Source organism: Dipodomys merriami, unplaced genomic scaffold, assembly GCF_024711535.1.
Source record: "Dipodomys merriami isolate MVZ:Mamm:240054 unplaced genomic scaffold, mDipMer1.0.p SCAF_16, whole genome shotgun sequence".
Classification (NCBI taxonomy): Eukaryota; Metazoa; Chordata; class Mammalia; order Rodentia; family Heteromyidae; genus Dipodomys; species Dipodomys merriami.
In genome coordinates, this window is record NW_027202937.1 from 15,180,717 (window position 1) to 15,193,745 (window position 13,029).

The following is a 13,029-nucleotide window of genomic DNA, read 5'->3' on the forward strand; positions in this document are numbered from 1 at the left end:
CATTATCACCTTGGATCAGCTTTCCTATTTAAATTCTATAAATTTAAATAGCTCACTGAGTTGATTTACCAGTACTGTGTTATATGAAAATAGTAATGGTTGGGCAGGAGTTTGGATCAGCTACAGAAATATTGACCCTCGATGGTGAATGTTACTCGAGAATTCATTTAGTAAACTACTCTGAATTGAATACATACCATCTTAGTCTGTTCAGACTTGTCAAACAAACTACCACAATATGCCTCAGGAGGTAGCACAGCCCTCTCAATGCTTTGACTTTGGCCCAATGAAGCCCATTTTGGATCTCTGACTGCTAGGACTGTAAGAATTAATATGTGTTGCCTTAGGCCATCAATTTTGTAGCAATTTATTACAGTGCCAACAGAAAATTAATACAGAGAGCAAAAAGCCTGGCTAAGGTGCTGATTTTTAGTAGGTCGTTTTGAGTGGTAAAATAGGACAAACTGTGTCAGGGGAGTTCAACTAAAGTAATTTAAAGATTATACAGCCAAAGAAGATAGTTTTCCCCCTTGTTTCATGAAGGTCAAGAGTCAAGGTGGGAAGACCCAATAACAACCACACTCCTAATATTAAGAATCACACATACAACACAAACCCATTCCAGTCACCAAGTAGACAGGCTTAGGAAGGACACAGAAAAGAATCAAGACGGGAGGGCACAGGGTAGCTCTGTGGGAAGTGATCAGTGATCAGAATTCACATCTATTGAGCTGTGAGCACCAAATATTTGCTTCAGGATAGTGTAGCTGACCTGATCAAACTGCTCAATAGGAACATTTCACTTAGTAAGGATCCTCTACTATCTAGTAAATGTATCTTATTTCAATGGTTTAATATCCCGTTAACTGACTATCTCAACTCTTGCTTTACTACTGCAGAAACTAAGTAAAAATAAAAAATGGAGTGACTTGTCCAAGGTCACAGAAAACATCAGGAAGTGAAAGATCATCCTGACCTCATCTCTCCAAATCTCAAGAACCCCACTCTTTCTTCCATGCTGTGAGGCCTTTCTCTCAAGAGAAAAGCATGATGACTAAATGGCTATTGGTATAGTTCAAAGCAGAAAAACACAAGCGACATAGTAACATTTGCAAATGAAGTTAAAAATTAATTGGTAAAGTCAAATCCAGCCTCTGTGCTCTGAGATCATAGGGTCATATCTGGTGCTGAATGACTCTCACATGGCTTATTATTTATCCCTATGACCCCTGCAGCAGCATTTGAAAGAGAAGACAGAAACTCTCTCTCTCTCTCTCTCTCTCTCTCTCTCTCTCTCTCTCTCTCTCTCTCTCTTTCTCTCTCTCTCTCCTTTTCAAATTAGCTTTCTAATTTAGGGCTTAAAATACTGATTTAATGGTGAAGGTAAGTGCTTTTCTTGTTTTGGGGTATGCCACTGGATTTAGTGGGCAGTGGTCATTTCCTGAGGATCCTGTGAGTGCTGACTATGACACGCTGATGAGTTGAGATGGCTTTGGTTGTGGGATGACATTTGGGATTAAAGCCGGCAAGGATTGGGTGGAGAAATGTGATTTATGAAACTTTTCAGAATTCTATATTGATCTGAAATTACTTCTCAAGAAAAGGAGAATATGACCAAAGTTTAATAAGACGGAAAACAAGAACACTTGTATGTTTGTAGACATCGTTTATATGTTTTACTCTTGATATAGCTAAGAAATACTGCCCAGAGAGGTTATGGTTGGAACATATCAATAATATGACAGAAAACTGGAGGGAAGAGATTTAGTGAAGGTAAATGCTTTAACCTGTTCAGAGAAAAAATCCAGTTCTAAAGCATAGCTCCTAGCTGGGAGAAAAGGTACACAGGCACTACTGAGTACTTCTTGAGCTGTGAGCCCTCCAAGATGCTATAACTGTACCTTAGTTTTGTCATAATCCCTCCTTCTAGAATTGCTCACCATTGGTGCGTAGTAGGTAGGTAGATAGATAGATAGATAGATAGATAGATAGATAGATAGATAGATAGATAGATAGATATAGATCTTTTATGATTCAATTTATAAATGAATTGAAAGTATGATATAAATGATATGTTGGAATGACCACTTTCATTCTGAACTACCAAACATTCAGAAAAGTAAGCAAGTGATTAGTCTGTAGTTTTACCAACACTGAACGACTTCTTTCTTATGCTCTCTGATATTTGTGACAGTGTCCACCCCCACCCCCAATGTTGTGAATTCAAGACTAGAGAGCTCTCTTCTAAAAGAAAACATTTAAAACCAATTTAGCAAGCAACCCAAAGCATTTTTATAAATGTACTTTTTATATTTTGATGAAAGATCCATGGATCTGAAAGGGTCTGAGGGCTGCTATCCTGGCAGTTACTTATGATTGCTATTTTCAATATCAATAATATTTTATGCTGTCCAAGTCCATTGTTTTCATTTCAAACAGCTGTGAAGTAATAGTGTCTCCATTTTTTTTATTGTGGAACAATGAAATCTCTAGGAGTTTATGAAACTTTTTGAGGTTTGCATATATGAGAAATGGCAAAGCAGAATTCAGTCCCTGAATACCTTCTGAACTAAGGTCTGATGCTCTTTGAACTACATGTCATATTTACTCTGAGTAAACCAGGAGTCTCAGCTAACAAAGATGATGCAAGAAAGACAAGGCAGGAGAAATCAAAGAGAGGCAGAAAGACCATTGTAATGTATGGTCTGTATTCTGTACATATATATATATAATATATATATTATATATATGGTCTATATTCTGTACATATATATATATAATATATACATATATTCAGTAGAGAACTTGCCTAGCTGTGCAAGACCCTGAATTAAAAACTTATATATAAATGTTATATATATATATATATATATATATATATATATATATATATATATATACATATATATAAACCCTGTACTGAAACTGAGAGGTGGCAACATTAACCAGGAGAACTACTTTTGTGTTGTACTTTGTATTATGTTTTCCCATAGATAAAAGCTTGTCGTGGTAAAAGAGAATTGGGGAAGTGGACACTCCACCACAGTGTGGAACAATTTCCTGGAAAAGCTAAATGGATAAGAAACCTACCACTAGGAAAGGTAAATTGTCTGTTCTCATTTTCACTGTTCTTCACACCTCTGCTTTCTCCTCCTTTTTCCATTATGTTGCTCCTGGCAGAGATTCCTAGCATCACAACAGACTCAGCTTCAGCCTCTGAATCTCCCACCTGCTGCTCCTTTCCTTAGGGAACCACACAGATTTCCTCATTAGAATTTGAGCCAGATGACCAGGGATAAGGATTGAATAAATTTTGAAAATGTAATTTTTACGTATTTGTGTCTCTTACATATTTGTGGCTTTCTACACATTTTTGTTTATTTATTTTAAATTATGTTTTATTATTTTAAGTAGTTGTACAAAGGATTACCATTGAACAAATCAATTTGTAAGTACAAATGTTCTGATCAATGTCACTCTTTCATCATTCCTCCCATCCCTCCAAGTCCCTCCCCTCCTCTCAGTTTTCCTGGTTTCATTGGATAGGGGTTGGATTTTATGATTGCACTGAAAAAGAAATTTTAAAGCAAACTCCCAACCTATGTGTGAGTCACTCCTTTAACATCAGCCTAGAGCAGGCTGTTCCTCTGAGCATGTAAGCTTACAGAAATATGGAAGCAATTCATCTGCAGGCAACCAGTTCTACTCCTGAGCCTACTTGGCAATTAAAGCTTATTTCTTCCATTATATTTTTCTCTGTTTCCTCACAGATACTTTCTTTGTGTCCCTTTGGTCACAATATATGCTGAACAAAACCTAATCCATCTCTCACATGGCAATCTTTTCAATATTGGCCTATTATTTCACTTTATAGGGTATATACATATTCTATCTGTATATTGAATACTCCTATGCACTATTTTACCAGCATAAATAATAGAATGATTCTATATGTTAATGAATTCTTAAAAAGCTGAACATATATGAAGAGAGGGCCAAGTGATACATAGCAAAAATATAAAGACTTATTGGAGGTAGTAGAAATACTCACAGAAATTTAAAGTTCTAGCTTTCAGATGGGCATGGTGGTGCATATTTGTAGTCCCAGCTCCCCAAGAGGCTGAGGTAGGAAGATTACTTGAACTTAGTTGCTCTGGTCCAAGTTGGACATCATAGCAACATCCTGTCTCAAAAATATGGGAAGAGAACATTCAGATTAGAAAGAAAGTAAATTACTGTATTTCAGATATCTCAAAGGACACTTTTTTGAATTCAAATTTATGCATAAACTCAAGTGTTGTGATAAATGTGCATGACCTGAGATACTCACTTGCAACCAGAAACATAGGTTTTGTGATTGGCTCTTCCATCATTTTCCCCACTTAGTTTATTTTGGAGTAATTGGACTTCAAGTGAGGTTTTCCCTCTATTTATGATGTTTCTTACACATTTAGAAGAAGATCATACGTGCTTTTCTTAATTATAAGATTTCAGATGTGTTTGGTTGAAAGCAGCTGAAGAATATGATAGAAATTGATAGAATATGATAGAATTTGTTACTTTGATGAAAAAGGACAGTGGTATTACATGATATTATTTGAAGTTCTGTCAGGGTTAGCAGTGGGAGATATGGAAAGAAGAGAGTCTCATCAAAAAACTTATTTGCTATCTTTGTACTATCTAGGTCCACATTTCTGTTCATTACGGTATGGGCTGGCTCTCATCATGCACTTCTCCAACTTCACTATGATAACCCAGCGTGTGAGTCTAAGCATTGCAATCATCGCCATGGTGAACAGCACTCAGCTGCGTGGTCCTGTTAATGCCTCCATAGAGGACCACTGGATAGACACCCTTAACAATCAGAGCAGCTCTATTAAGGAAGTTAATACAAGGGTAAGTATGCTGGAGAGCAAGATTCTTGGTTGAAAGAAAGGCTTAGATTTTTTTTTCATTCTGCAGACTATAGAATTATAACTTTTCAATTTCAAGCTCAAAGGCCTGAAATTATTTTCCAGGCATTGTTTGCCTCTGTAATAATAATCCTTCACTAAGATTACTATTATCATAATGTAAAGCAACTGTAAGAAAAATAGGAAAAATTCTAAAAGGAATAGATAGAGTATTAGGTGTCAGTGAAGAACTAGTTATTATGTAGGAGCAGCTTCTCTGGGTTAATCAATTTGATTTGCCACCTATTTATCCATGACTAGGGAAAGTCTTTCCTTTGAACCAACCAGAGTCACTCTTGGTTTCTGATTGTTTGATGTCATCTCAAATGCCACAACTTTACTCTTTCTATTTTATCCAGTGAGAATGAATATTCCTTGTCCTCTTCATACAAATCATACTCATTCTTCAAAAGAATACCCAAATATTGCTTTCTTTCTGGGGCCTTCCCAAATTGTTCATGCTTTTCACAAAGGCTGTATAATATTTATCTTCAAATATCAATTCTAATAAGAATCATATGCCTTGCATTATTTGTGGTAAATTTAAATGAATAATTATTTACTTTAGGCTATTTGGCCATCAATTTATAATATGATGCCATATGCTTACAGGACTACCAAACTTATTGAGTTTTATCAGAAAAAAATCTTATTTATGTGTATGAGTTTTAGGAATTGGCTCTGCACCACACTTTCTTTTTAAACTGATATTTTTTCTTTTTAATCAGAGGCTGATCATGAAAATAATTCAGTAGTGTTTATCTTTTTCTTTAAAATGAGCATCAATGTCACTTTACTTTTATAAAAGTGAAAAGAAGCTCTTTAACAAATGGCTTCATTTATTGCTTCCTATCATGGGTCTATGCAATCATTGACCTCTATTTCTTTTCTTTGCATCTCTTGTTTTCCTCTTGTAAGAAAAGCAAATTGCTGCTAGAATTGGATATTTGGGAAGAGTAGAATGGCTTGGAATAAAATGGTGAAAAGCTACAATAGCTATTTTATAGTAAGGTCTCTTCAACTATAAGCAATTCTACTTAAAAATAGATTTTCATAAAAGGACTTCTTAGCAAAGATTTAAATTTCTTTTTTCCTAGGCTTCTGTATATCAATGGAGTCCAGAGACTCAGGGAATCATCTTTAGCTCTATCAGCTATGGAATAATAATGACACTGATCCCAAGTGGATATTTAGCAGGGATACTTGGAGCAAAACACATGCTTGGTGCTGGTTTGCTGGTTTCTTCACTTCTGACTCTTTTTACACCACTGGCTGCTGACTTGGGAGTGATTTTGGTCATTGTGATTCGGACAGTCCAGGGCATGGCCCAGGTATCAAGATATATATTTTTTGTCATTCTAAGTAGGTTACAGACTGCCAAATTGTACAAAAGTGCAAACATCATTATGATTTCTATTGTAGGGAATGGCATGGACAGGCCAGTTTACAATTTGGGCAAAATGGGCTCCTCCACTTGAACGAAGCAAGCTCACTAGCATTGCAGGATCAGGTAAAGTTGGGTTCATGGGTCACAGTTTTTCATCTCTTATTTCCTATTCATCCTATGAATCATACGATTTAGGCATGAGAAGGAAACTTGCTACAGAAAAATTCAACAATACAAGAAGAAATAAGTCATAAAGAGACTAAAACTGAAAAGCAGAAAAGACCATTTTGAGCTAGGAAAGTGAAAACAGTCTTATAGGAAAAAGGTTAGAGCTTTATGAATTGCACAGATATAAAAAAAAAAAAAAGATCAAGTGATGGGCTGACAAGGTGGCTCAGTGGTAGAGTGCTTGCCTTCCATGCATGAGCCCAGGGTTTGATTCCTCAGCATCACATAAACAGAAAAAGCCAGAAGTGGCGTTGTGGCTCAAGTGGTAGAGTGCTGGCCTTGAGCTGAAGAGCTGAGGGACAGTGTCCAGACCTAGAATTCAAGCCCCAGGACAAAAAAAAAATCAAGTGAGTTTTATCAATACCATTTTATCAAATATGTTGAAAGGAAAAATAAAGCCATCAGAACACAGATTGCTTAAAAATGTTGGGGTTATTCTGAGTTCTTCACAATTCTGAGCAGTAACTATCTGATGTATTATTCTGCAATGCTTTTTTTCCAGAGAGGGTAGTTAATGTGTGTAAAGATTAAGTAAATGGCTCAGGTACAAATATCCTAATTGGCTGAACTCAGCCAATTACGTTTCAGGATTCTTACTAAGACCTCTAGAGTGTTATCACTTTGCCTAAAGACATACTAGTGAGCTGTGACTGCAGAGAATTTAAGTGACAAGCCAAGAGATTTTAGAGTTAGTTATAATGGTATTAAGGAGCTCTTGAAGAGTTTTTATGTGATATCACTATTATTTATTAATGCTAATTACCTCCCATGATATTAGAAACATAAGGAAGAACCACCTGTAAACCTTAAGAGTATATTCTTGAAAAACAGAACAGATTGTATGAAGCTTCTCACTCCTAGGTCCAATACATGGCCATCCCCTAAGGTCTAGTGCCTCATAGTAACTCTCTTGCTTTCTTGCTTTTTTCCATTCTCATCGTCAGCTCCTCTTTTGTTTCCAGATAATCTCGGTTTGTCTTTCTTCTCTTACATGGTTTCTTCCAACCTTCTCTTCCCATCAAATAATAGGATAGGATGTTGGGATGTTTTGCACTTGGTAAAGTTAACTATTAGTTCATGAAACTTTGAGGCACCTGTGAGTGGTATGTATACTGGATTTCTGCATATTTGGCATTTGTTGAATTGACAGTAAAATGCATTTCTCACTGTGAGATTCTGCCAAATATGACTTTTTATACTGACTCTGAAATCTAAATTATATTCCATCTGTAAAAAATAGTTTTCATCACGTTTTTCTCTCCCAAAAGTTCCGAGGACCGTATGTCCTTAATTTTTGCAAGTCATTCTTTTTCTTCACCTAATTTTATATTACATCATTGTATAAGTACATACTTATAAACTGTGATTACAAGGAGCTTCTGCGACAAATTAAAGTATTTGAAGTGTATTACATTGGTGTTGAGGAGCCATTGAATTAGCATTATTCATTAGTGTTCATTATTTCACATGATGTTATTGGGGGAGATCTGTGAGCAGGAACAAGCACCCTTATCACCTATTCATGCTACGCCTGCCATCTTGCTGTTAGGACAATGTCCATGGAGGCCACACTGTCTCAACCCTTGTTATTTTTGTGTTTCTCTCTTGTCTTTAGGGGCAGCATTTGGGTCCTTCATCATCCTCTGTGTGGGGGGATTAATCTCACAGGCATTGGGCTGGCCTTTTATCTTCTACATCTTTGGTGAGTCACTTTCTCCTAAATTGCTGACACTTCTATTTCCAGGGCATTTATTTTAATATACACACTTACATTCTTCCATATAAAAGAAAATATCATTCGTTACATAGGAAATGATGAAAAATGTTGAGGGCTGTTAGCTTTATTAATATAGTCTATACAGCTTGATGTAACACCTTCTTAGTGTTCTGGGAAACCCATAGCATGAGGCAAAGGAGTTGACTCTTCACATGATGCCAACTTCTGAGAAATCTGTAGTGAAGCACTACCATTCTGTCCATAGCATCTGCTCAGAATCTCTATCACCACATCTGAAATGCCAGGTCTAATGGCTATATGCAATTACAGTGCTAAGGTAGTAAGTCTTCATATTTTGTTATAATTATTATTTCTTTCTAATACATGTTTAACCTACTCACTACCAAGTGAGACATGCAAAGCTCATTCCTTCCATGGGACCCTTCAAGATGTATTCCATCAAATGTAGCCATTCTTTCTCTATACTTTCTTACTAGTTGTTATTTATTTCCACTTTCAGCTCTATATTGCAAACTGGAAATTGCTCGAGGCAGAGAATCCTTAATATAATGTTCTTAAATCACTTTAATGGTATATTAGCTGAATCTTAGCTTTAAAAGAGTAGATTAATCCAATAATACAAGGAATTTAAAAAATATTCATCACCCAACTTCTTTTTAAGTGGAATATTCTTCAAATGACAAATTCCAGTGAGATAAGTAAGATTTTACAGACTGTTCTTTTATTATAGTCAAATGATGTCCTTAAATATGATTCTTGGTTTGCATGGTTTTCTCACTAGTAGTGTCATTGCAGCCATTTTCTTTCACACATGTTAACCAAGTATTGTTAAGAAGTATTTTCTCTGGGAATCCATAATAGTTGCGTAATTTGAAAACAAATAATATTGTCTTGCAAATGTGATGAAAATTTTTCCTTAACTCACTGACTTTAGGGCAGGTTGGTTCAGACATGTGTAACTACTCTTTGACTTTGATTTTCTAAAACAAGATAATAATATCTGTATTAAGTTGATATGACAAAAAACTGTAACACTAGCTTCTTCAGGCTAATTAATCAGCTGTGAAATGATTCATGTTCATGCTCATGCCAGAGTTTCTGATATTGACAAAAAGAATGATATATTTGAGAGGTATGTAGTATTTTAAAAGCTTCAACAGAAGAAAGAGATTTGTAGGATGGAAAGAGAAAAATGAAAAAAGTCAGTAGTCATGAATTGATAGATGTGTTGGAGAAAGGTATAACACTTACAGGGAACTCCCTTCTACCAGTACACAAATCTACCTGAAAACTAATTTTGTCCCTACTTCCCAGGTAGCATTGGCTGTGTCTGCTGTCTCCTGTGGTTCACGGTGATTTATGATGATCCCCTCAATCACCCATGTATAAGTATCAGGGAAAAGGAATACATTGTATCCTCACTGACTCAACAGGTAGAGTACATCCACCCTTCTCCCTAGGGACCATTCTGAAGTTTTCAGGGGAAGGGACATCCTCTGATCTGTGCTGAGATCTCCTGATTCCTATGTTGATTAGATATTTTCTTCCAGTCCAGTTCTCCTAGACGATCTGTCCCCATAAAGGCTATGGTCAGATGCCTACCACTTTGGGCCATTTTCATGGGGTTTTTCAGCCATTTCTGGTTATGCACCATTATTATAACGTATCTACCGACATACATCAATACTGTACTCCACGTTAACATCAGAGATGTGAGTATACTTCTTAACCTTCTATGAAAATGAGAGTATTAACAATAGTGTTGTGCTGCCTATTATTTTCCAGCATTAAACACAACCATTTAGCATTCACAGTTACCTTAAGAATGGCACTGAAATGATGCCCTATTCATAGGTGTGGAAATGTGACACATAGAGGTGAGTTTCGCAACTTCCAAGTCATAGAACTAGTCCAGCATCTGTGTCTTTAACTACTGTAGTAAATAGACTACCACATTGCCACACTAGCTGGTTCTAAAGTTTCTCTCAGACATTAACATCACTTTTCTTTGGGAATCAGTATGATTTAGTGCTGGTTCTTTTTTCTGAGACAGTGTTCTTTGAGCATGGGAAAGGACTCTTGTTTCCCTCCAACAACTTAGAACATTGAGCAGTAGACTAATGGCAGTATTTCTTAACTGATCAGTGTTGGTGCTGTCCGCACCTATGTAATGTATTCCATGTAAATTTCCTTCCTTCAGAGTGGGGTTCTGTCCTCCTTGCCTTTTATTGCTGCCTCAAGCTGTACAATATTAGGAGGTCAGTTGGCAGATTTCCTTCTCTCCAGGAATCTTCTGAGCTTAATCGCCGTGCGAAAACTCTTCTCATCCCTAGGTAAGGATAGACGTGTGGGCTCAGTTAAGCAGGGTGTCTGAGAGGGCCCCTCACATCATGTCTTCATTACCCAGGCTTACTCCTTCCATCGCTTTGTGCTGTGGCCCTACCCTTTGTGGCATCCAGTTACATGACAACCATTATTTTGCTGATACTTATTCCTGGGACCAGCAACCTGTGTGACTCTGGGTTTATCATCAACACCCTTGATGTTGCCCCCAGGTAAGAGATTTACCTATTATTTCCCCTTCTGCAGACCACTTCACAGGTATCAGACTTAGACTCTCATTGAGCAAAACCTTTGTGTGTTTATTGGCATGCATTCATGATGGCAGGATGACAACTAGGAATGGCACAGCCATGACCCTAGGTGGCATATTTAGAAAAACAGTTCCCATTCCTGGCTAGGTTTCTCAATCAGAGATTAGACTGTGTGTTTTTGGAAAAGGCCCACAGATATATGTTTTAGAAGTTTCCACAGTGTTCATAGCTAGTGTGATAGTTACTACTTTGGAAGGTGCTCACAATGAGTAAATGCTATGCTAAAACTCTCATATATCAACACATTTAAGCATTATAACTAAATTAAGTAGATTCCATTGTTACCTCTAATTCAAGAGGAGTCTGAGGTGGGGGGAGAGGATGGGGGGCACGGGTGGGGGTGCGGGCTGGGGAAGGGAGGGTTATGTGATATGTGTATGGTAGAGATAGGATTTGGACCCACCTGATTTGGCTTCAGCATCTACATCTTGACTATTGGACAATCTCCTATTCTGGGAGGTGGGGTGGAAAAACTCAATTCCCACAACAACTATTTCTGGTTATCCTAGTTATTCATTTACTGGACATGTGGTTTCAGGACTGGCAAATAAACATCTACCTGAATATCTTCAGGTGAACCAAAAGCTGCTTGAGCTCCATTAGAAAGGAGCTTCATTAAAGTTGAGTTGTTACACAAACTATGGATGGCTTTGTATATAATATCATCTTCTCCACAGATATGCAAGTTTCCTCATGGGAATCTCAAGGGGATTCGGGCTTATTGCAGGAATCATCTCTTCTACTACCACCGGATTCCTTATCAGTCAGGTTGGGCATGTTATTGAACATCTGCAAATGGCAGGTATTGTTTTAGGCATTGAAGATAAACACTGTGCTCTCAAAGATGGTATGATGGGGGAAGCAAGTGTCAATATCAACATAATTACTCTATTCATGGCAACCTTTAAATCAGATTCTGGTAAGCCAGGTTTCCCAGAGCAAGGAAAACAAAAGCTGAGTTTCTCAAAATGAATAGACTTTCAATTTATGAAAATGAGTTATTTGGCTATAAAAGATAGTATATATGACTTCCTACTGGTAAAAAAGTTAAGACAAGTCATCTATATAACCAAAGTGAATTACATGTTAAGACATAAAAAATGATCAAGACAGAGATGAGGAATATCATAAAGATTCTAGTCATTTAATCTAATTTTTAAAAATCACAAAAGGGAATGCAAAATATTCCAAGGCCAGTTTCAGAAGTGATTGCGTAGCAGGTTGAAAGAAAACTCTGAGGCTTGTGCAGTTCAGGACATGTGGGATAGCAAGGAAGATGAAAAGACAAAACCAAGCTAGGATGAAAGAACTGACAAGAGTCAACTTGCCAGGCAAACTTTGGTTTTGTTTTCAATACATACTATGTGACCTAATTTCCAAGTTAATTTTTGACCAACTTGCTAGAAATCCACTGGGACTGTGATGCTGGCAATGAGCTATGATATACTAGGACATTCTGAGGAGGGTCACAGAGGCAGACCAAATGTCAGTCATGTTGCACTGAGATGTCCATCCATCTAAGGGGTTGTGATGATTGATATCAGCAGCCAAGCGCAAAACAAAGCAGGAAGGTTACAAACATGAAATCTTAAGGATACCTTTTATGCACAATTGTGAGAACTATTATATTTTCATGAATATTGAAACCCAAACTTCTAGAAAATGTTAGTGTAGTATAATCTATTTTTTATTCAAAGAAACAGCCATCTCAACTTAGAATCCAATATATATTTCAGAGTCATTTTGCTTCTTGTTCTCTCTATATTTTTGTGATCAGCATTTAAATACACAGAATATGAGATTTCTATAATTAGATGAGAAGGAAATTGTGGTATTAGTAATTGTTATGGATTTGTTTTTGTATACAGGATTCTGAGTCTGGCTGGAGGAATGTATTTTTCCTGTCTGCTGCTGTCAACATGTTTGGTCTCATCTTTTACTTCACATTTGGACAAGCAAAAATCCAAGATTGGGCCAAGGAAAGACCTCTCACTCGCCTCTGAAAGATGTAGTATTACAAACGTCAATACAGTAACACCTTTAATTTTTTAAACATTGTTTTACTCATCA

General features: G+C 36.8%; 1 protein-coding gene across 3 annotated transcripts; it reads left to right on the forward strand.

Moving 5' to 3' along the window:
• Positions 1 to 1,245: 1,245 nt before the first annotated feature.
• Positions 1,246 to 13,029, forward strand: Slc17a2 (solute carrier family 17 member 2). Of its 3 annotated transcripts, none has more exons than XM_070024420.1 (12): positions 1,246 to 1,383; positions 2,994 to 3,101; positions 4,685 to 4,896; positions 6,050 to 6,283; positions 6,375 to 6,462; positions 8,183 to 8,269; positions 9,620 to 9,738; positions 9,856 to 10,017; positions 10,506 to 10,638; positions 10,713 to 10,860; positions 11,637 to 11,727; positions 12,828 to 13,029. In XM_070024420.1, exons 2-12 carry the CDS (start codon positions 3,074 to 3,076, stop codon positions 12,960 to 12,962), a joined length of 1,437 nt encoding a protein of 478 aa, XP_069880521.1. In that variant the 5' UTR covers positions 1,246 to 1,383; positions 2,994 to 3,073; the 3' UTR covers positions 12,963 to 13,029. The 3 variants fall into 3 exon arrangements, with proteins under 3 accessions (XP_069880521.1, XP_069880523.1, XP_069880524.1); XM_070024422.1 differs by having other exon boundaries at positions 11,637 to 11,761; positions 12,828 to 12,910; XM_070024423.1 differs by lacking the exon at positions 6,050 to 6,283.